Source organism: Vicia villosa, linkage group LG6, assembly GCF_029867415.1.
Source record: "Vicia villosa cultivar HV-30 ecotype Madison, WI linkage group LG6, Vvil1.0, whole genome shotgun sequence".
Lineage (NCBI taxonomy): Eukaryota > Viridiplantae > Streptophyta > Magnoliopsida > Fabales > Fabaceae > Vicia > Vicia villosa.
This window is the reverse complement of record NC_081185.1, coordinates 74,939,483-74,956,972: the sequence shown is the minus strand read 5'-3', so window position 1 is coordinate 74,956,972 and position 17,490 is coordinate 74,939,483. Positions and strand designations below refer to the sequence as shown.

General features: G+C 38.4%; 2 protein-coding genes across 2 annotated transcripts; one reads left to right on the top strand and one right to left on the bottom strand.

Moving 5' to 3' along the window:
- Positions 1-1,118: 1,118 nt before the first annotated feature.
- On the top strand, positions 1,119-13,839 carry LOC131613882 (uncharacterized). The gene is made up of 4 exons (XM_058885519.1): positions 1,119-2,382; positions 2,470-2,739; positions 2,898-3,078; positions 13,437-13,839. Exons 1-4 carry the CDS (start codon positions 1,119-1,121, stop codon positions 13,837-13,839), a joined length of 2,118 nt encoding a protein of 705 aa, XP_058741502.1.
- A 1,843-nt stretch (positions 13,840-15,682) lies between these two features.
- LOC131611672 (acyltransferase GLAUCE-like) lies at positions 15,683-17,281 on the bottom strand. The gene is made up of 2 exons (XM_058883595.1): positions 16,847-17,281; positions 15,683-16,567 (listed from the first exon to the last, which is right to left on the bottom strand). The coding sequence occupies exons 1-2, from the start codon at positions 17,279-17,281 to the stop codon at positions 15,683-15,685; spliced, it is 1,320 nt and encodes a 439-aa protein (XP_058739578.1).
- Between the last annotated feature and the right edge of the window lie 209 nt (positions 17,282-17,490).

Below are 17,490 nucleotides of genomic sequence, written 5' to 3'. Positions count from 1 at the left end.
AATTCACCCACATCCTAATTGGCTTTGCAATGGATTTAGAGATACTGTCAGTGACTGCAATCTTGTCGATATCCCATTGGAAGGACACCAATATACATGGGTTAAGAGTCGAGGCACTGACCGGATGATCGAAGAGAGGCTGGACTGTGCCATCGCGATGCCATCCTGGCTGGAGTTATTCCCATCTGCTAAGCTGGCTAATCTCATCGCAACGCATTCGGGCCACTCCCCCATTCTGCTTTCGTGTGAGCCGGCCCTTCAGCGTCCTCGATACAATGTGTTTAGATTTGAGAACTATTGGTTGAAGGAAGATGATGTAGTCCGTTTTGGATGGCAACAGGAAAGTCCTTGTGATGTTATGCATCAAATTTCATCTTGTGCTAAGGAATTGGTAGCTTGGAACAGTAGGAATAAAAGGAAAAAGAAGGAGGAATTGGAATGTCACAAATCGATTATGGAAGATTACCGTACCTGCCATGATTCCGAAGCGACCTCTCGTTTTCTTGAAGCCCAAAGCGAATATGAGAAGGCTCTTTTAAAGGAAGACATCTATTGGCGCCAACGAGCTAAGATGCATTGGTTTCGTGACGGTGATCGTAACACCCGTTTCTTCCATCAATCGGCTACGGCACGAAGGAAATTTAAGCAAATTAATTTTTTAAGGCATGAGGATGGTACTGCAGTCACAGAACAGCAGGATCTAAGCATGATGGCTAAGAGGTACTTTGAAACTTTATTCACAGCAACACCCTGTAATGATGATGATGTTCTCAGTTTGTTCCACCAAGTGATTACAAAAGATGAGAACGTGAAGCTTATCCGCCCTATTACGCAGGAAGAACTGTATGAATCTCTTTGTGATATGCATCTTAATAAATCTCCAGGCCCTGACGGATTTAACCCGACGTTTTACAAAAAACTTTTGGGAACTCTGTGGTAGAGATATATGGCTGGCAGTAACTAATTGGTTATCTAGAGGTTACTTCCCACCGACACTGAACGACACCAATATTTGTTTGATTCCGAAATGCATAAATCTGCAGAATATGAAAGATTACCGTCCCATCTGCCTCTGTAATGTTGTGTATAAATTGGTGTCAAAAACTCTTTCTAATAGAATGAAACATTTATTGGAGAAATGTGTCGCGGAGGAACAATCGGATTTTATTGAAGGAAGATCGATTCTCGATAATGCTATGATTGGTTTTGAGGTAATCCATACCCTCAAAAGACAGACGCGAGGAAATAGATCGAATTTGGCTCTCAAAATAGACATCAGCAAAGCATATGACAAGGTGGACTGGGGTTTCTTAAGAGGTGTGCTATCCCGATTGGGTTTTGAAGAGAGATGGATTCATTGGATTATGATGTGCGTTACCTCGGTACACTATACTGTTCTTGTAAATTCGGATCAAGCAGGACCAATTGAACCAGGAAGAGGACTTAGACAGGGAGATCCACTGTCTCCTTATTCAATTATCCTTGTAACTGAAGGACTTTCCAAACTCATGACAACATCGGTAGCACGTGGTGATGTCCATGGGATACAAATCTGTAGAGGGGCACCTACAGTGTCCCATCTACTTTTTGCTGACGATTGTTTTCTATTTTGCAGGGCAAATTTAACTGAAGTGAGAAATATTATGAAGGTGATTCAGACTTATGCGGAGGCTTCAGGACAGGAGATTAATCTGACTAAATTGGAGGTGTTTTTCAGTAGGAACTTATCCAAACCAGCTCAGGAGGATCTTGCTGGTATTCTGGGAGTGTGCCATGTGTTTGGAACAGGGAAATATCTTGGGTTACCATCTATGATTGGTAGAAGTAAGAAGGCTACTTTCTCTTATATTAAGGATCGAATCTGGAATAGGATTAACTCTTGGAAAGGAAGATCTCTCTCTAAAGCGGGTAAAGAAATTATGATCAAATCCGTTCTTCAGGCTATTCCATCATACATTATGACTCTTTTCATTATACCAGCATCGGTTATCCAGGATATTGAAAGGATGTTGAATGCGTTTTGGTGGGGTGGTGGTAAAGAGGGCGCAGGAATTCGTTGGATGGCGTGGGATAGATTAGCGTGTCCTAAGGAGTATGGAGGATTAGGATTCCGAGATTTTAATGCTTTTAACATGGCTATGGTGGCAAAACAAGGTTGGTCCTTAACTTCGAATCCAGATGCACTTGTTTCTCGAATTTTCAAAGCAAGATACTTCCCTAATAACTCCTTCTTTGATTCTTCTCTTGGTTATAATCTGAGTTTTATTTGGAGGAGTATTTGGAAATCCCGCGAGGTTCTAACACTAGGGTGCAGGTGGAGTATCGGTGATGGTAGTATTATTAAAATCATGCAGGAACCTTGGATTCGGGGAAGTAGTGAAGGTAATTTAGGAGGTCCACAGAAACAAGAGGTTTACCATTTGTCAGTTAATAATATTATGATGGCTAATGATAAGAAATGAGATATAGAAGTTGTTAGAGATCTTTTTGACGCGGCGGATTCGGAAAAAATTCTCAAAGTCCCGTTGTTGGAAGAGGTTAGACAGGACATGTTGATTTGGAAGGAAGAGCAATATGGTATCTATAGTGTGAAAATTGGCTACAATCTTTGGTATCAAGCTGTTAAAAGTAATAAGGAGGTGGGAGGGTCGGAGAATTGGGGCAGTATTTGGAATATCAAGGCGCCACCGAGAGTAAAGCACCTTCTTTGGAGAATTTGTGTGGGTTGCCTCCCTACTCGTAAGAGACTTAGACAGCGTTTTGTTATGTGCCCGACAATTTGTCCGTTATGTGAGAGTTCTACCGAGGATGAGTGGCATTTATTTCTGGACTGCATACCTACTAATCAGTACTGGAGGGCAGCAGGACTATCTAATCTTATTGAATCTTGTTTGCAGGTTTTCAGGACATTAAGTCGCTTCTTCTTGATATTTGCTCGAAGGAAGACAAGGAAGTTTCAGGCAGACTTGCGGTTATGATATATGTTATTTGGAAGAACAGAAATGACTATGTCTGGCAGAATGAGAAAGAAGACGCGACAACCTTGGGAGTAAAAGCGATCCAGATATGGAATGACTGGTTTCAAGCTCAAGATAATTCAACAAACAATGCTTGAGCTCAACAGGCTTTAGTTTGGAGTGCTCCATCTTGAAGGATAGAAAAACACTTAGAAAGGGGGGGTTTGAATAAGTGTAGTCTAAAAACTTGAACGATAAAAACAATTTGCACAGTTATTTTTATCCTGGTTCGTTATTAACTAAACTACTCCAATCCACCCCCACGGAGTGATTTACCTCACCTGAGGATTTAATCCACTAATCGCAACAGATTACAATGGTTTTCCACTTAGCCCACGACTAAGTCTTCTAGAGTATCCTGATCACAACCTGATCACTCCAGGAACAAATGCTTAGACACAAGCTAAGACTTTCTTAGAGTATCCTGACCACCACGTGATCACTCTAATTACAACTGCTTAGACACAAGCTAAGACTTCCTAGAGTATCCTGATCAACACTTGATCACTCTAGTTACTTACAAATTAATGTAATCAAATAAGAGTATTACAATTGCTTCTGAAAAGCTATAATCACAACAATGATATTTCTCTTAAAGTTTAAGCTTAATCTCACTAATATATTACAACAGCAATGTAGTGAGCTTTGATGAAGATGAAGTTTCTGAGCTTTGAGTTGAACAGCGTTTCAGCAAGTTAATCAGAATAAGTTCGTTCAGAATTGGTAACCTTGCTTCTCATCAGAACTTCATATTTATAGGCACTTGAGAAGATGACCGTTGGGAGCATTTAATGCTTTGCGTATTCCGTACAACATTGCATTTAATGTTTCACTCTTTTGTCAACTACCTCGAGCCTTGTTCACGCTGTGTCTACTGACGTTGCCTTTAATAGCTTCTAACGTTCCTTTTGTCAGTCAGCGTAGCCTGCCACCTGTACTTTCTTTTGATCTGATGTTTGTGTATACAACATTTGAATATAATCAGAGTCAAACAGCTTGGTGCATAGCATCTTCTTGTCTTTTGACCTTGAAGTGCTTCTGAGCGTGATACCATGAGAACTTCAGTGCTTCTGCTTCTGAACTCAAGTTCTTCTGATGCTTCCATAGACCCATGTTCTGATTCTGCCTTGACCATCTTCTGATGTCTTGCCAGACCATGTTCTGATGTTGCATGCTGAACCTTCTGAGTTAAAGCTTCTGAGCGCTGATTTGTGCATACTCTTTATATATTTCCTGAAAGGGAAATTGCAATGTATTAGAGTACCACATTATCTCACACAAAATTCATATCCTTGTTATCATCAAAACTAAGAATATTGATCAGAACAAATCTTGTTCTAACAATCTCCCCCTTTTTGATGATGACAAAAACATATATAAATGATATGAATTTGCGATCAGAAAGAGCATACGGCTAAAGACAATTACATAGCTAAAGTATAAGCATGTGAATATGTCTCCCCCTGAGATTTATAATCTCCCCCTGTGATAGATAATCTCCCCCTGAAATTAATACTAGAAGAATTTTAATAATAAAAGACTTCCCTGAGTATTTTAGTAGAGACGTTCACAGTGCTTGATCTTCAGAACATTCATGGTTTCTGATTGTTGCTTCCATTAGGACAGCTTCAGAACTTTGAATTTCTTTAGATCCTCAGAACATTCACAGCTTCTGATTCTTGCTTCCATCGGACAGCTTCAGAACTTGAATTTCTCTGATCTTCAGAACATTCCCAGCTTCTGATTCTTGCTTCCATCGGACAACTTCAGAACTTGAATTTCTTTGATCTTCAGAACATTCGCAGCTTCTGATTCTTGCTTCCATTGGGACAGTTTTAGAGCTTGAATTTCTTCTTACATCACTTCATGCTAGATTGTATCAGAACATTGTTGAATGTACCAGAGCATCATCAGAGCATCTCTACATCCTGAAATGTTACAGAACAAAACTAAACGAGAAAAGTCAGCATGAATGAGTCAGAACATAGAATATGTTTCAGAACACATAATATGTATCAGAGCCATATAAAATGTATCAGAACAAATAGACATAATGTTTCAGATCATGTTCTATCATCAGAATATCTGAACATTCTTCCTTCTTGCTTCTGATCCTGAAGCTTCATAGCACTCAGCTTGCTTCAAGAATCCAAGAACTTGATTTATCTTGTTGCTTCTTATGTTGATCTTGAATCTTCAATTCCTGTAACAACACAACTTAAAGCATAGAACTTTGCAAGTTCTGTTAGTAATGTGAGGCCTTTTTACCCGGTAACTGATATTATTAATCAGATCATTTATCACATTTTCTCCACCTTTTTGTCATAACATCAAAAAGAATATAAAAGATTCAAAAAGGAAACGCATGGAAGAAAAAGATAATTTTCATAGAAGCTCAAAAAGATAGAAGTACAAGAAGATAAGGAAGAGAAGATGCACAAAACAGATGCAGCAAAAGCAAAACAGAACAACTAAGACTCAATCTAAGATGACCCTAGCCTCGACAAGATCTTGGCCAGCATATCTTGAACCCCATTGTTGTGCTCATTCTGCCTCTCCATGAAAGCTCTAAACTCAGCATTGACTGAGCTTTGCTCATCCTGGTTCTTCTGAATAACTTCCAGAGTCCTTGCAAGACGGGAAGGTTCATCAGAAGAAGCTTCACAGCTTCTATCCAACGGGATGGCATTGTGATCTGTAGCTTCCATTGATAGATCATTTACAGGGATTTCCTCAACAGGAACTGATTCAGCAACATGATCTTCTACATCTGCTTCTTGCATAGAAGCATCTCCATACTCTGCAGCAGGAACCTCAGAATCTCCATTCTCAAGTGCCTGAAGAATGGCAGCTAGATTCCTGGGGGCAGAAGGACCTTCAACTTCTAGTGGGTCAACAACTTCCGGAATGACCAAGCTTGGGTCTTTCTTAGAAGGGTTTTCCCTCAGAAAGTCAAAGAGAGTCTTGAAATCTCCGAGCAGAACAGGATATTGAGGTATCCAGACCACAATCTCCCTGCAAGGATTAGCTTCTAATGCAGCAGCCAGTCTTGCTTCTTCCAATTCATCCACAAACTGCTTCTCTTCCAAGGTATATCTCCCTCCGAGACGAGCAAACCAGAATTCTTCATAACTTCTCAGAATTCCACGAGGCCGTGGAGCAGCTTCTACACAGGCTTCCTGAAGTTCTAAAAACAGAGCATCTGATTCTCTGCGTAAGATCCTCCAGAACTTCCTCATAGCGACGTCATTCAAGCCAGAACTTTCAGCAATTCTGAGGGTATCAAAGATACTTCTGAGATTCCTCTTTACCTTTTCAAAAATTACACCAATAGGGTAGACAAGGCGGGATTTTATTTTGGTTTTTGAAAAGGCAGGGCTGGGGATGAAATAAGGTTGAGATTCTCTATCCAACTTATAAGAAGATTCTGCTTCATTATCGGACTCTAACACAACCAGTTCAGCTTCAGAACGAGGCTTTGGAGTATAGTTGCAGTCACGGAGCAGTTGCTCATGTGATGCAGAGGTTGGAAGATCAGAGCCACTATGGCTGTTTTGAGAGGTGGAAGGAATGTGTTCAAAGTTGGCATGGGGAGGAGGTTGAGAGATGGAGATATTCGTGTGAGGTGGAAAGAGAGTTTGAAGGGGTGGTATATCCAAAACAGGATTGATGGAGGGTGGAGAAGAAGGAATGGTTACAGGAGAAGATGGAGGTGTAAGAACATGGACATTTATAGGTGATTCTGATGGGGCTTTTTCTGGTTCAGGGATAGGGGCAACCGCTATTGGTGCAACTTCTGAAATACCAGCAGGAGTAGAATCAGTGTCAGAAATACGTATACCTTTGGATGATTTCTGAATAGCTTTGGCCACAGCCTCAATTTTCTTCTGCTTCTTATCCTTCGGCTTTTCAACAACCTTTGTTTTGCCGCTAGAGATCTCTTTCCTCCTGATGCTCGCCAGAACTTCCTGCTGATTCACAACCTCTTGAACATCATTTTCTTCATTGGAGTCTTGAATTATCAGCTTCCTTTTTCTGGTTTTCTCCTTCTCAACAACTTCAACACTCTCAGCATTGTTATTTGACTTCTTCTTCTTCTTCTTCTCAACCTCCTTCTTATTTTTCTCAAAATCAACTGAGACAGCCTTAACAACCTTTGCAATGACTTCTTCTGGAACCACTTCTTTCACAGTGGTAGCAGCAACTTTCTGAACTACCTTCACCTGATTAACAGAAGGATGATCAAATTTTCTTTTGGTCCTTCCTTCCTTCTTGCGGTTTACTTTAGCAGGAGCACCTTTCTCTTGACCTTTAACACCTTCATCTTCTTTTAGTGACTTCAGATACCTAGTTCTGACTCCTGGTACCTCACTATTGAAGAAGGTTTCAAATTCAGCTAGAACGGGTTCTCTTCTGATTCTTGTTCCAGCAAGAGGTTGGGGAGTTTTGACGATAGTATCAATCACCTTCATCTTCTTTAAAGTGAGAGCATTCAGGCAACTCCCAGAGGTGACAACAAGGTCTTTGATAATACCTTCACTTTCCAGATTCTCAACAATCTTGGAATGAACCAGAAGATTTGTGATGATTCTACCAAAAGGAATAGTGATACAGCTTTTCTCTCTGAAGGCATTTCTGGAATCCCTCACAGCCTTCCACATATGGTTGAAGATAATGTAGATAGCATCAACCTTCTTCTTAGTGGCAATGCAATACAGAATGTATTTTTGCTCATTGCTGACGAAGTCTGCAGCATACGTACTCTTCCTGTGATAGAAACACCCAAGAAGAATCTTGGTCCAGATTTTGTAGAGGTGTCTCATGTCCTTGACATGCTTTGTTTTATTTGTGTTGGTGTAGAGAGTAGACAACACAACTTCCCAGTCAGCCCTTTGATCAATTTCAAAAGCCCCCTCGGTGTTTCTCAGATCAAACATCATTCTTAGAATGTCCTCAGTTACTACCACAAACTTTCCATAGACGAAAGACAAGATGGATTTAGGGGCGACAACTGCATGCACCCAGAATTCCTTGACAAGATCTGGATAGACTGGTCCACAGAACTCAGCGAACAGTGAAGTCCATCCTTGAAAGATGATTTCTTCTTTAAGATGATATTGGTGTTCTTCAATGTTATCAAAATCAACCATGAGTTCACATAGAACTTCCAATTCATCCTTAGGAATGGAGCACGCAACAACCGGAGTGAGTTGCTGATCTTCTTCTTCTTGAATATGGAGAGGAGCAGATGAACCAACATTTTGAGATGAAGAAGCAGCCATTGAAGCAGAATGAACAAATTCTGGGTTTTCGGTTAGGGTTTTAGAAGAGACTAAGAAGTTTTCAAAAGAAAGTATGCAAGAAGAAAGAGAGAATGGGAGCGAAAAAGATAAATGATATGATTTGAAAAGAATATATAGAGACGGATTTAAAAAAAAATGCAATAAAATTGAGAATGAACAGTTACAGAATCAAAGGAAATCAATGGCATTAAATGATGAATGACGTTAGGTGAGAGAATGTGGTAAAAGAAATGATTTAACACAGTTACCTAGGTCGGCGTCTTTTCAACTGCACGCTTTGTACTGACCGTACGGACACGCATTCAATTTTCAGAAACTCATAGATGACAGCTGTGTTGTTTTGAAAAGACTGTACATCTTCTGATTCTGATCGCTACTTCTGATAGTCATTCTTTAGAAATGATCTTGTTCTGATAGGATCACCTTTCTTCCCAAGGACATCTTCTGAATGAGCTGAAGCAAGTCTAGGAGATCTTCTAACTGTTGGCTCTTCAGAAATCCTGAGATTCTCTAAAGATGCAGCAACTTGATCTTCTGATCCATTGCTTCTGAGACTATCAGCTTCTGCAGCTTTGCTTCTTGGTTCTACTGCTTCTGATATATCAATATCAAAATCTGCAAAATTCTCAAACTGCTTTGGTTTTTCAAGACCAAGCTTATCATCAAACCTGATATTGATTGATTCTTCTACAATCAATGTTTCAGTATTGTATACTCTGTAGCCTTTAGAGCGTTCAGAATATCCAAGAAGGAAACACTTTTGTGCTTTAGAATCAAACTTACCAAGATGATCTTTAGTATTCAGAATAAAACATACACATCCAAAAGGATGGAAATAAGAAATGTTGGGCTTTCTGTTCTTCCACAATTCATAAGGAGTCTTATTTAGAATAGGTCTGATAGAGATTCTATTCTGAATATAACACGCAGTGTTTATTGCTTCTGCCCAGAAATGCTTAGCCATATTGGTTTCATTGATCATGGTTCTGGCCATTTCTTGTAGAGTCCTATTCTTTCGCTCTACAACTCCATTTTGCTGTGGAGTTCTAGGACAAGAGAAATCATGGGCAATACCATTTTCTTTGAAGAACTCCTCAAAGAATTTGTTCTCAAATTCACCACCATGATCACTTCTGACCTTTATGATTTTGCACTCCTTCTCAGATTGGATCTGAGTGCAGAATTCAAAGAACACTGAATGAGACTCATCCTTGTGTTTTAAGAACTTTACCCATGTCCTGCGGCTATAATCATCTACGATGACTAATCCATATTTCTTCCCTCTGACATATGCTGTTTTGACTGGGCCAAACAGATAAATGTGCAAGAGTTCTAACGGCCTTGAGGTAGACACAACATTCTTAGACTTGAATGCAGGTTTGGAGAACTTGCCCTTCTGACATGCTTCACAAAGAGCATCTGATTTGTATTTCAGATTTAGGAGTCCTCTGACCAGATTTAGTTTTGTTAATCTGAGAAATCTTTCTCAAAATAGCATGTCCTAATCTTCTGTGCCAGACCCATTGCTCCTCAGAAACAGACATAAGGCAAGTCACCTTCTGCTTCTCAAGATCTGAAAGATCAATCTTATAAATGTTGTTCTTTCTCTTGCCTGTAAATAGGATTGAGCCATCCTTCTGACTTACAGTCTTGCAAGACTTTTGATTCAAGATTATATCATAACCATTATCACTTAATTGACTTATGGACAATAAGTTATGCGTTAATCCTTCTACAAGAAGTACATTAGTTATGGAAGGAGAGTTACCAAGACTTATGGTTCCAGAGCCAATGATTTTGCCCTTCTGATCTCCTCCAAACTTGACTTTTCCACCTGGTTTAAGCACCAGGTCTTGGAATGTAGACCTTCTTCCCGTCATGTGTCGCGAGCACCCAGAGTCCAGGTACCATGACATTTTGCTTTTTGTCCTCTTTTCCGCCAAGGATATCTGCAACAGAAATTATTTTCTCCTTAGGTACCCACAATTTCTTGGGTCCTTTCTTGTTAGTTCTCCTCAAGTTCTGATTGAACTTGGGTTTAGCAAAATATTTAACAGGAGGAACAACATGATATTCTTTAGGTTTGTCAGCATGATATTTCTTAGGATGTGTCACATGCTTCTTGGTGTGAACAGTGTCAAAACTCTGTGCATGTGAAGTGAGCCTAATATCATGTGCATGGCCATATTTGAACTGATCATACAATGGCTTGTATGTGATCTTCAGATCATCAATAGGTTCAAATTTATGTGAGGTATCACCCTCATAGCCAAAGCCAAACCTTCTGTTTCCAGAAACACCATATATCATAGAAGCAAGATGACTTCTGCCAATACTCCTAGATAAGAACTTTCTGAAGCTCGAGTCATATTCTTTCAGAATATGATTCATGCTAGGAATGGATTTTTCTGTTTCAGAAGGAGATCCACTATCTTTGGATAGATTTAAAACTTTTTCCTTCAGTTCAGAATTTTCCAATTCCAGCTTCTTAGTTTCAAATTCAAACTGCTTTTTCAGCTTTTTGTATTTGATGCTAAGATGAGCCTTGAGTTCCAGAAGTTCTGTTAAACTGGAAACTAACTCTTCTCTAGATAGTTCAGAAAATACCTCTTCAGAATCTGATTCTGATGTATATTCTGATCCATCATCTTCTGTAGCCATCAGCGCGAAGTTGGCTTGCTCTCCTTCAGAGTCTGATTCTGATTCTGATTCAGAATCATCCCATGTTGCCATAAGACCTTTCTTCTTATGAAACTTCTTCTTGGGATTCTCCTTCTGATGTTTTGGACACTCGTTCTTGTAATGTCCAGGCTCATTGCACTCATAACAGACAACCTTCTTCTTGTCAGATCTTCTGTCACCAGAAGATTCTCCTCGTTCAAATCTCTTTAAACTTCTGAAGCCTCTGAACTTCCTTTGCTTGCTCTTCCAGAGTTGGTTTACCCTTCTGGAGATCATGGACAGTTCATCTTCTTCAGATTCTGATTCTTCAGAATCTTCTTCTCTAGCCAGAAAAGCGTTAGTACATTTTTTAACATTTGATTTTAACGCAATAGACTTACCTTTCTTCTGAGGCTCGTTTGCATCCAGCTCTATTTCATGGCTTCTCAAGGCACTGATAAGCTCTTCCAAAGAAACTTCATTCAGATTCTTTGCAATCTTGAATGCTGTTACCATTGGACCTCATCTTCTAGGTAAGCTTCTGATAATCTTCTTTACATGATCAGCCTTGGTGTAGCCTTTATCCAGAACTCTTAATCCAGCAGTCAGCGTTTGAAATCTTGAGAACATCTTCTCAATGTTTTCATCATCCTCCATCTTGAAGGCTTCATATTTCTGGATTAGAGCAAGAGCTTTAGTCTCCTTGACTTGAGCATTTCCCTCATGGGTCATTTTCAATGACTCATATATATAATAGGCCGTTTCCCTGTTAGATATCTTCTCATACTCAGCATGAGAGATAGCATTCAGCAAAACAGTTCTACATTTATGATGATTCTTGAAAAGCTTCTTCTGATCATCATTCATTTCTTGCCTTGTAAGCCTTACGCCACTAGCTTTCACTGGATGTTTGTAACCATCCATCAGAGATCCCATAGTTCACCATCTAGACCAAGAAAGTAACTTTCCAGTTTATCTTTCCAGTATTCAAAGTTTTCACCATCAAATACTGGTGGTCTAGTATAACCATTGTTTTGCTCAGCAGAGCCAGATGTAGATGCAGGTGGATTTGTTGGAATTTCACCAGCCATCTTTTACTGAAGCGTTTTTCTCTTCCTGAATCTTTTCTAAACACGGTTAAGTGCTTGCACCTTAGAACCGGCGCTCTGATACCAATTGAAGGATAGAAAAACACTTAGAAAGGGGGGGTTTGAATAAGTGTAGTCTAAAAACTTGAATGATAAAAACAATTTGCACAGTTATTTTTATCCTGGTTCGTTGTTAACTAAACTACTCCAGTCCACCCCCACGGAGTGATTTACCTCACCTGAGGATTTAATCCACTAATTTCAACAGATTACAATGGTTTTCCACTTAGCCCACGACTAAGTCTTCTAGAGTATCCTGATCACAACCTGATCACTCCAGGAACAAATGCTTAGACACAAGCTAAGACTTTCTTAGAGTATCCTGACCACTACGTGATCACTCTAATTACAACTGCTTAGACACAAGCTAAGACTTCCTAGAGTATCCTGATCAACACTTGATCACTCTAGTTACTTACAAATTAATGTATTCAAATAAGAGTATTACAATTGCTTCTGAAAAGCTATAATCACAACAGTGATATTTCTCTTAAAGTTTAAGCTTAATCTCACTAATATATTACAACAGCAATGTAGTGAGCTTTGATGAAGATGAAGTTTCTGAGCTTTGAGTTGAACAGCGTTTCAGCAAGTTAATCAGAATAAGTTCGTTCAGAATTGGTAACCTTGCTTCTCATCAGAACTTCATATTTATAGGCACTTGAGAAGATGACCGTTGGGAGCATTTAATGCTTTGCGTATTCCGTACAACATTGCATTTAATGTTTCACTCTTTTGTCAACTACCTCGAGCCTTGTTCACGCTGTGTCTACTGACGTTGCCTTTAATAGCTTCTAACGTTCCTTTTGTCAGTCAGCGTAGCCTGCCACCTGTACTTTCTTCTGATCTGATGTTTGTGTATACAACTTTTGAATATCATCAGAGTCAAACAGCTTGGTGCATAGCATCTTCTTGTCTTCTGACCTTGAAGTGCTTCTGAGCGTGATACCATGAGAACTTCAGTGCTTCTGCTTCTGAATTCAAGTTCTTCTGATGCTTCCATAGACCCATGTTCTGATTCTGCCTTGACCATCTTCTGATGTCTTGCCAGACCATGTTCTGATGTTGCATGCTGAACCTTCTGTGTCAAAGCTTCTGAGCGCTGATTTGTGCATACTATTTATATATTTCCTATAGGGAAATTGCAATGTATTAGAGTACCACATTATCTCACACAAAATTCATATCCTTGTTATCATCAAAACTAAGAATATTGATCAGAACAAATCTTGTTCTAACACATTTGTGGGCTGGCTTAAATGTAATGTGGATGCGGCTTTTAATAACAATAACGACACTACTAACAGGGGGTGGTGTGTGCGTAACCACCTTGGAAACTTTATCTACGCAGGTACTTCATTGGATCCCGGAACTCTTCCCGTCTTTGAAGCCGAAGCTTTGCCTCTTAAAGAAGCTATTCTTGGAGCTATTTCCTCGCATTTGGAGTTTGTGAGTTTCGAGAGTGATTCCCAAATAGTGACACAAGCTATCCATTCCAATAGGAAGAGTGATTCCGAGTTTTATCTTATTATTGAGTCCATTCGTAGTTTATTGCTTTCCTTTCCAAACTTTGAGGTGAAGTTTGTCAAACGTCAAGCGAATTCGGTTGCTCACTCTCTTGCGAGGGCGGCCAATTCTTGGGCTCGACGTAGTATGTTAGTTTCGATTTCTCATTGTATTGAACACATTTTGATTAATGAATTACATTGAATTTGTTGTGATAACAAAAAATAATTCAACTAATACATAGTTGAGTTATTTATTTCACCCACTAATCTTCTCTAAATATTTCAAATGTTCCTAATCAATAGAAAAATAAATTTTATTTATAATAGTGGATATAATAATAGTGACACGAGGAAGTATTACATGTGTAGTCTCGTCTTTCATATAGTTTCATGTAACATTTTTTTAATGTAATTTCCAATAAGCATGAAGAACATTGAAAAGTTATTTAAATAATAAATTCATGTACAAGATTTATAGTTTCTTTTATATTTGAATAAATAACTATCTAATGGAGATAGTACACCTTTGGATTTACAAAACTAAAGACAAAGAAAAAACACAACTATTTAAATAGATCAGTCTTAATTAAATAGATCATCGGTACATGTAAAAAAGTCAGTCAGTAGAATCTCTCACAATTTCTTGTGCAAAATTATGCTCTGCTTGGGATTTTCATTTGAGAATCTCTGCCATTATTCCCTTCTCAAAGTGTAACTTTGGTGTTCTCTTGGGAGTATACTGTTAGGAGTAAATTAATGGTAAATTCATGTGTTAATAGAAGTGATTTAGTCTCCAAACCAATGCAAAATGTGATGAATCCATAGGTTTTTATGAAGAATTGAACTGAATAAGTTTAGTTCATGTATAAAGCAAATCGAATCACTTGTGGGTGTTATTGTTGCAGGTTTTGAGCTGAATTGGAACTTAAGAAGAACATGAGGAGGATAGAGAGCTTGAAGTCTCAAAGGCAAAGGAAAAAGTTGGTTTTTGCAAAGGTCGCGCCGCGAGAGTTCTCCCTTGCGCCGCGAAAATATCTCTGTTTGAGGGGCGCGCCGCGCCAGCCCATTGCCGCGCCGCGGCCTCGGCGTTAAAAGCCCAAAAATTCTGTTTAAAAGCCCTAGCTTCCAAGAGAAAAAGGGTGGTTAGAGAACTTTGTGAAGAGCGAAATTAGGAGAGCAATCTGAAGGTGCAGCCACAATCATCAATTGAAGACCAATTCTCTATCAAGCGAAGACATTCCTTTGATGAAGATGAATTCTTCCATTAATCTTTGTGTGTTCTTCATGTCTATGGAGAGCTAAACCCCTCTTGTTGAGTCTAAGGTAGTAGTTAACCTATGAATATACATTACTATTGATTAATTCCTGTGAACAATTGTTTGAATTTATTATCAATAAGAAACCTTGTTTTAATTTACATCATTGTTGAATCTTCGATCGAAAGAGAGGATTTTTACTTTTGCCCTAGGTTCAATTATAATTTGCAGAGATGGAATTGTGATTGGGTTTTCATAATTATCGTTCTTAATTACTATTATCGATATTGATATTTGGAGAGATCGAATCTCATACCGGTAAAAGTTTATCTAATTTGATTTGCAGACATGGAATCTTATTTGAGGATAAGTGAAGATAATGATTCAAAGGATTGTTCTATTGTGAATTAATTGATAATTGTATAAGATTAGGTTGATGAACCCTAAAGGCTCAACATCTTTCTTTACTTGTTAACACAAAGTCCTTTACTTGCTTTTATTTTATTATTTGCTTTTGATATTAGAAGTATAAAACAAACCAAACTCAATTTTCCTAACTCAAAATAAACAACTATAGAACGGCAGTGATATTAACCAATCCCTGTGGATACGATATATTACCGAAAATATTTACCCAAAAATACTTTCAACATATACTAGAAGTATTGTTTTATTAATATTTACTATTATTCATCTTAATATAAAGGCCAAATAATCCAACATAGATCATAATATTTTGCCATTGGCTACAACAAAATACCAATATTCACTTAAATACAAAAAAAGTTCCTAACTTTCCAACATTATCCTACAAAACTCATCCAATTCATCCTTAGGTAAACTCAAACATACATTAATCCCTCCTTCATCTTCTCCTGGCAACAACATAATCAAACCAGGCTTAACTACAAGTGGAGTAGCACACTTCAATCTCCCCCAAGCAAAAACTACATTCTCTAACCCTAATCTCCACCATGCAACCAAAGAGAAACTATCTTCATTACAAGGCACACCTTTATTCATCTCTAACCAATCTATACCCGATTTAATATACTCATCATTCAATCTCTCAATCCCTTCTTGCACTTTTTTTATAGCATAATCATCTCCTTGTTCAACTAACTCCTTCACAGTTGATCTTGTGAAACCCGGGACTAATGCATTTCCCGCAAATCCGTTCGGAAGTTCGGGGACAACCTTTTTTCTAACGTCGACCGGAAACAACATTGTTGATAGTTTATCTTCTTCGATCTTCGTTGCTATGCTTCTCGCTTTCCAGATTTTCGCGGCAATGACTTGAAATGTTGTGATGTTTTTTAAGGTTGTTTTTTCTAGGGCTTTCTTTTTTAAGGTTGAGATTTTTTGTGGTGATAAATGAAGCACATGAGTTTGATTCTCTACAAGGTTTTTTTTAACATTTGTGCTAGTTGTACCTCGGATTGTGAATAAATCCTCTATGTTTGTAGATTTTGAGAATTCATAATGTGGGTGAGTTATCTTTGGAGGATTCCGAGCTTTCAGGACGGTTCTGTCTTTGTTAGGTAATATGACGAGCTCGTCACCGCGTGTTAGCGACGCCAAATTCGTCTCAAATTCTCTTATTGCTATACCGTCGAGAATGCAGTGGTTGTAATGAGAAGCTAGTGCCAAACTTCCACATCCAAATTGTGTCAGCTATCATAAAACAAATACATTATGTACAATGTGTAACAATAAGCAAAAACATGAATGAAATAAAATGATCAGGGCAGAGTCTTTTAAGACGTGCAAGATAAATTACCGTAAAAGTTCAAAAATATAAACATGACAACAAATTTCTCATGGATAATCGTGACTAAAAAATCTCGTAAATTAATGTCTATCATACAACCGAGTCTCTAAAAACTTAAGACGGTCCTGATAACGATCGTAACATATAAAAAATGAAGGATGAAGCAAGGAAAAAAAATTAACCTGTAAGGAACAAAGGGGAATTTCCTTTAGGTCAATATCTTCATCACCTTGTTCATGCAAGAAAACAACCACTTCTCTTAACTCTGGATTAGGCGCCGAAATAACACCAAATTCACACAACTTTCGATCCGTTCTTGCAGCAGCGACAACAATACCAGCGTCATTACAATCGATTTCAAATCGATTTTTCTCTTCCAAACTCGGCACGAGCCGCCCCGCCATAAAGTCATAATGAACAAGCAATTTACCAAGTGCATTGTATAACTTGCTACAAATATCTGAGAAAGATATTTGGTTACTTGGAGGATCAAAGAAAGAGGCAGAATCTTGGTAAACTACTAGAGACAAGTCAATGTTTGATAAAAACATTCGTTTACGAGGTGTTGGTTTTTCAGGGACAATCACAACTTTTTCAACTAGTTGAATCCTCTCCATTTTGGATACAATGTTATAGAACTTTTTCTAATGTAATTCACAACAATTCAAGATTTTTCACCCCAATATATATAATATGTTTTCAAATATGTTGGTACATTTATGACTAGGCAAGTTTCTTAACATGAAAGTTACATGTATGTTATGTGGCAAAAATGTATATACTGTTATCCTTATTTATTTTGTAACAAGCCACAAGAACTAGGTTT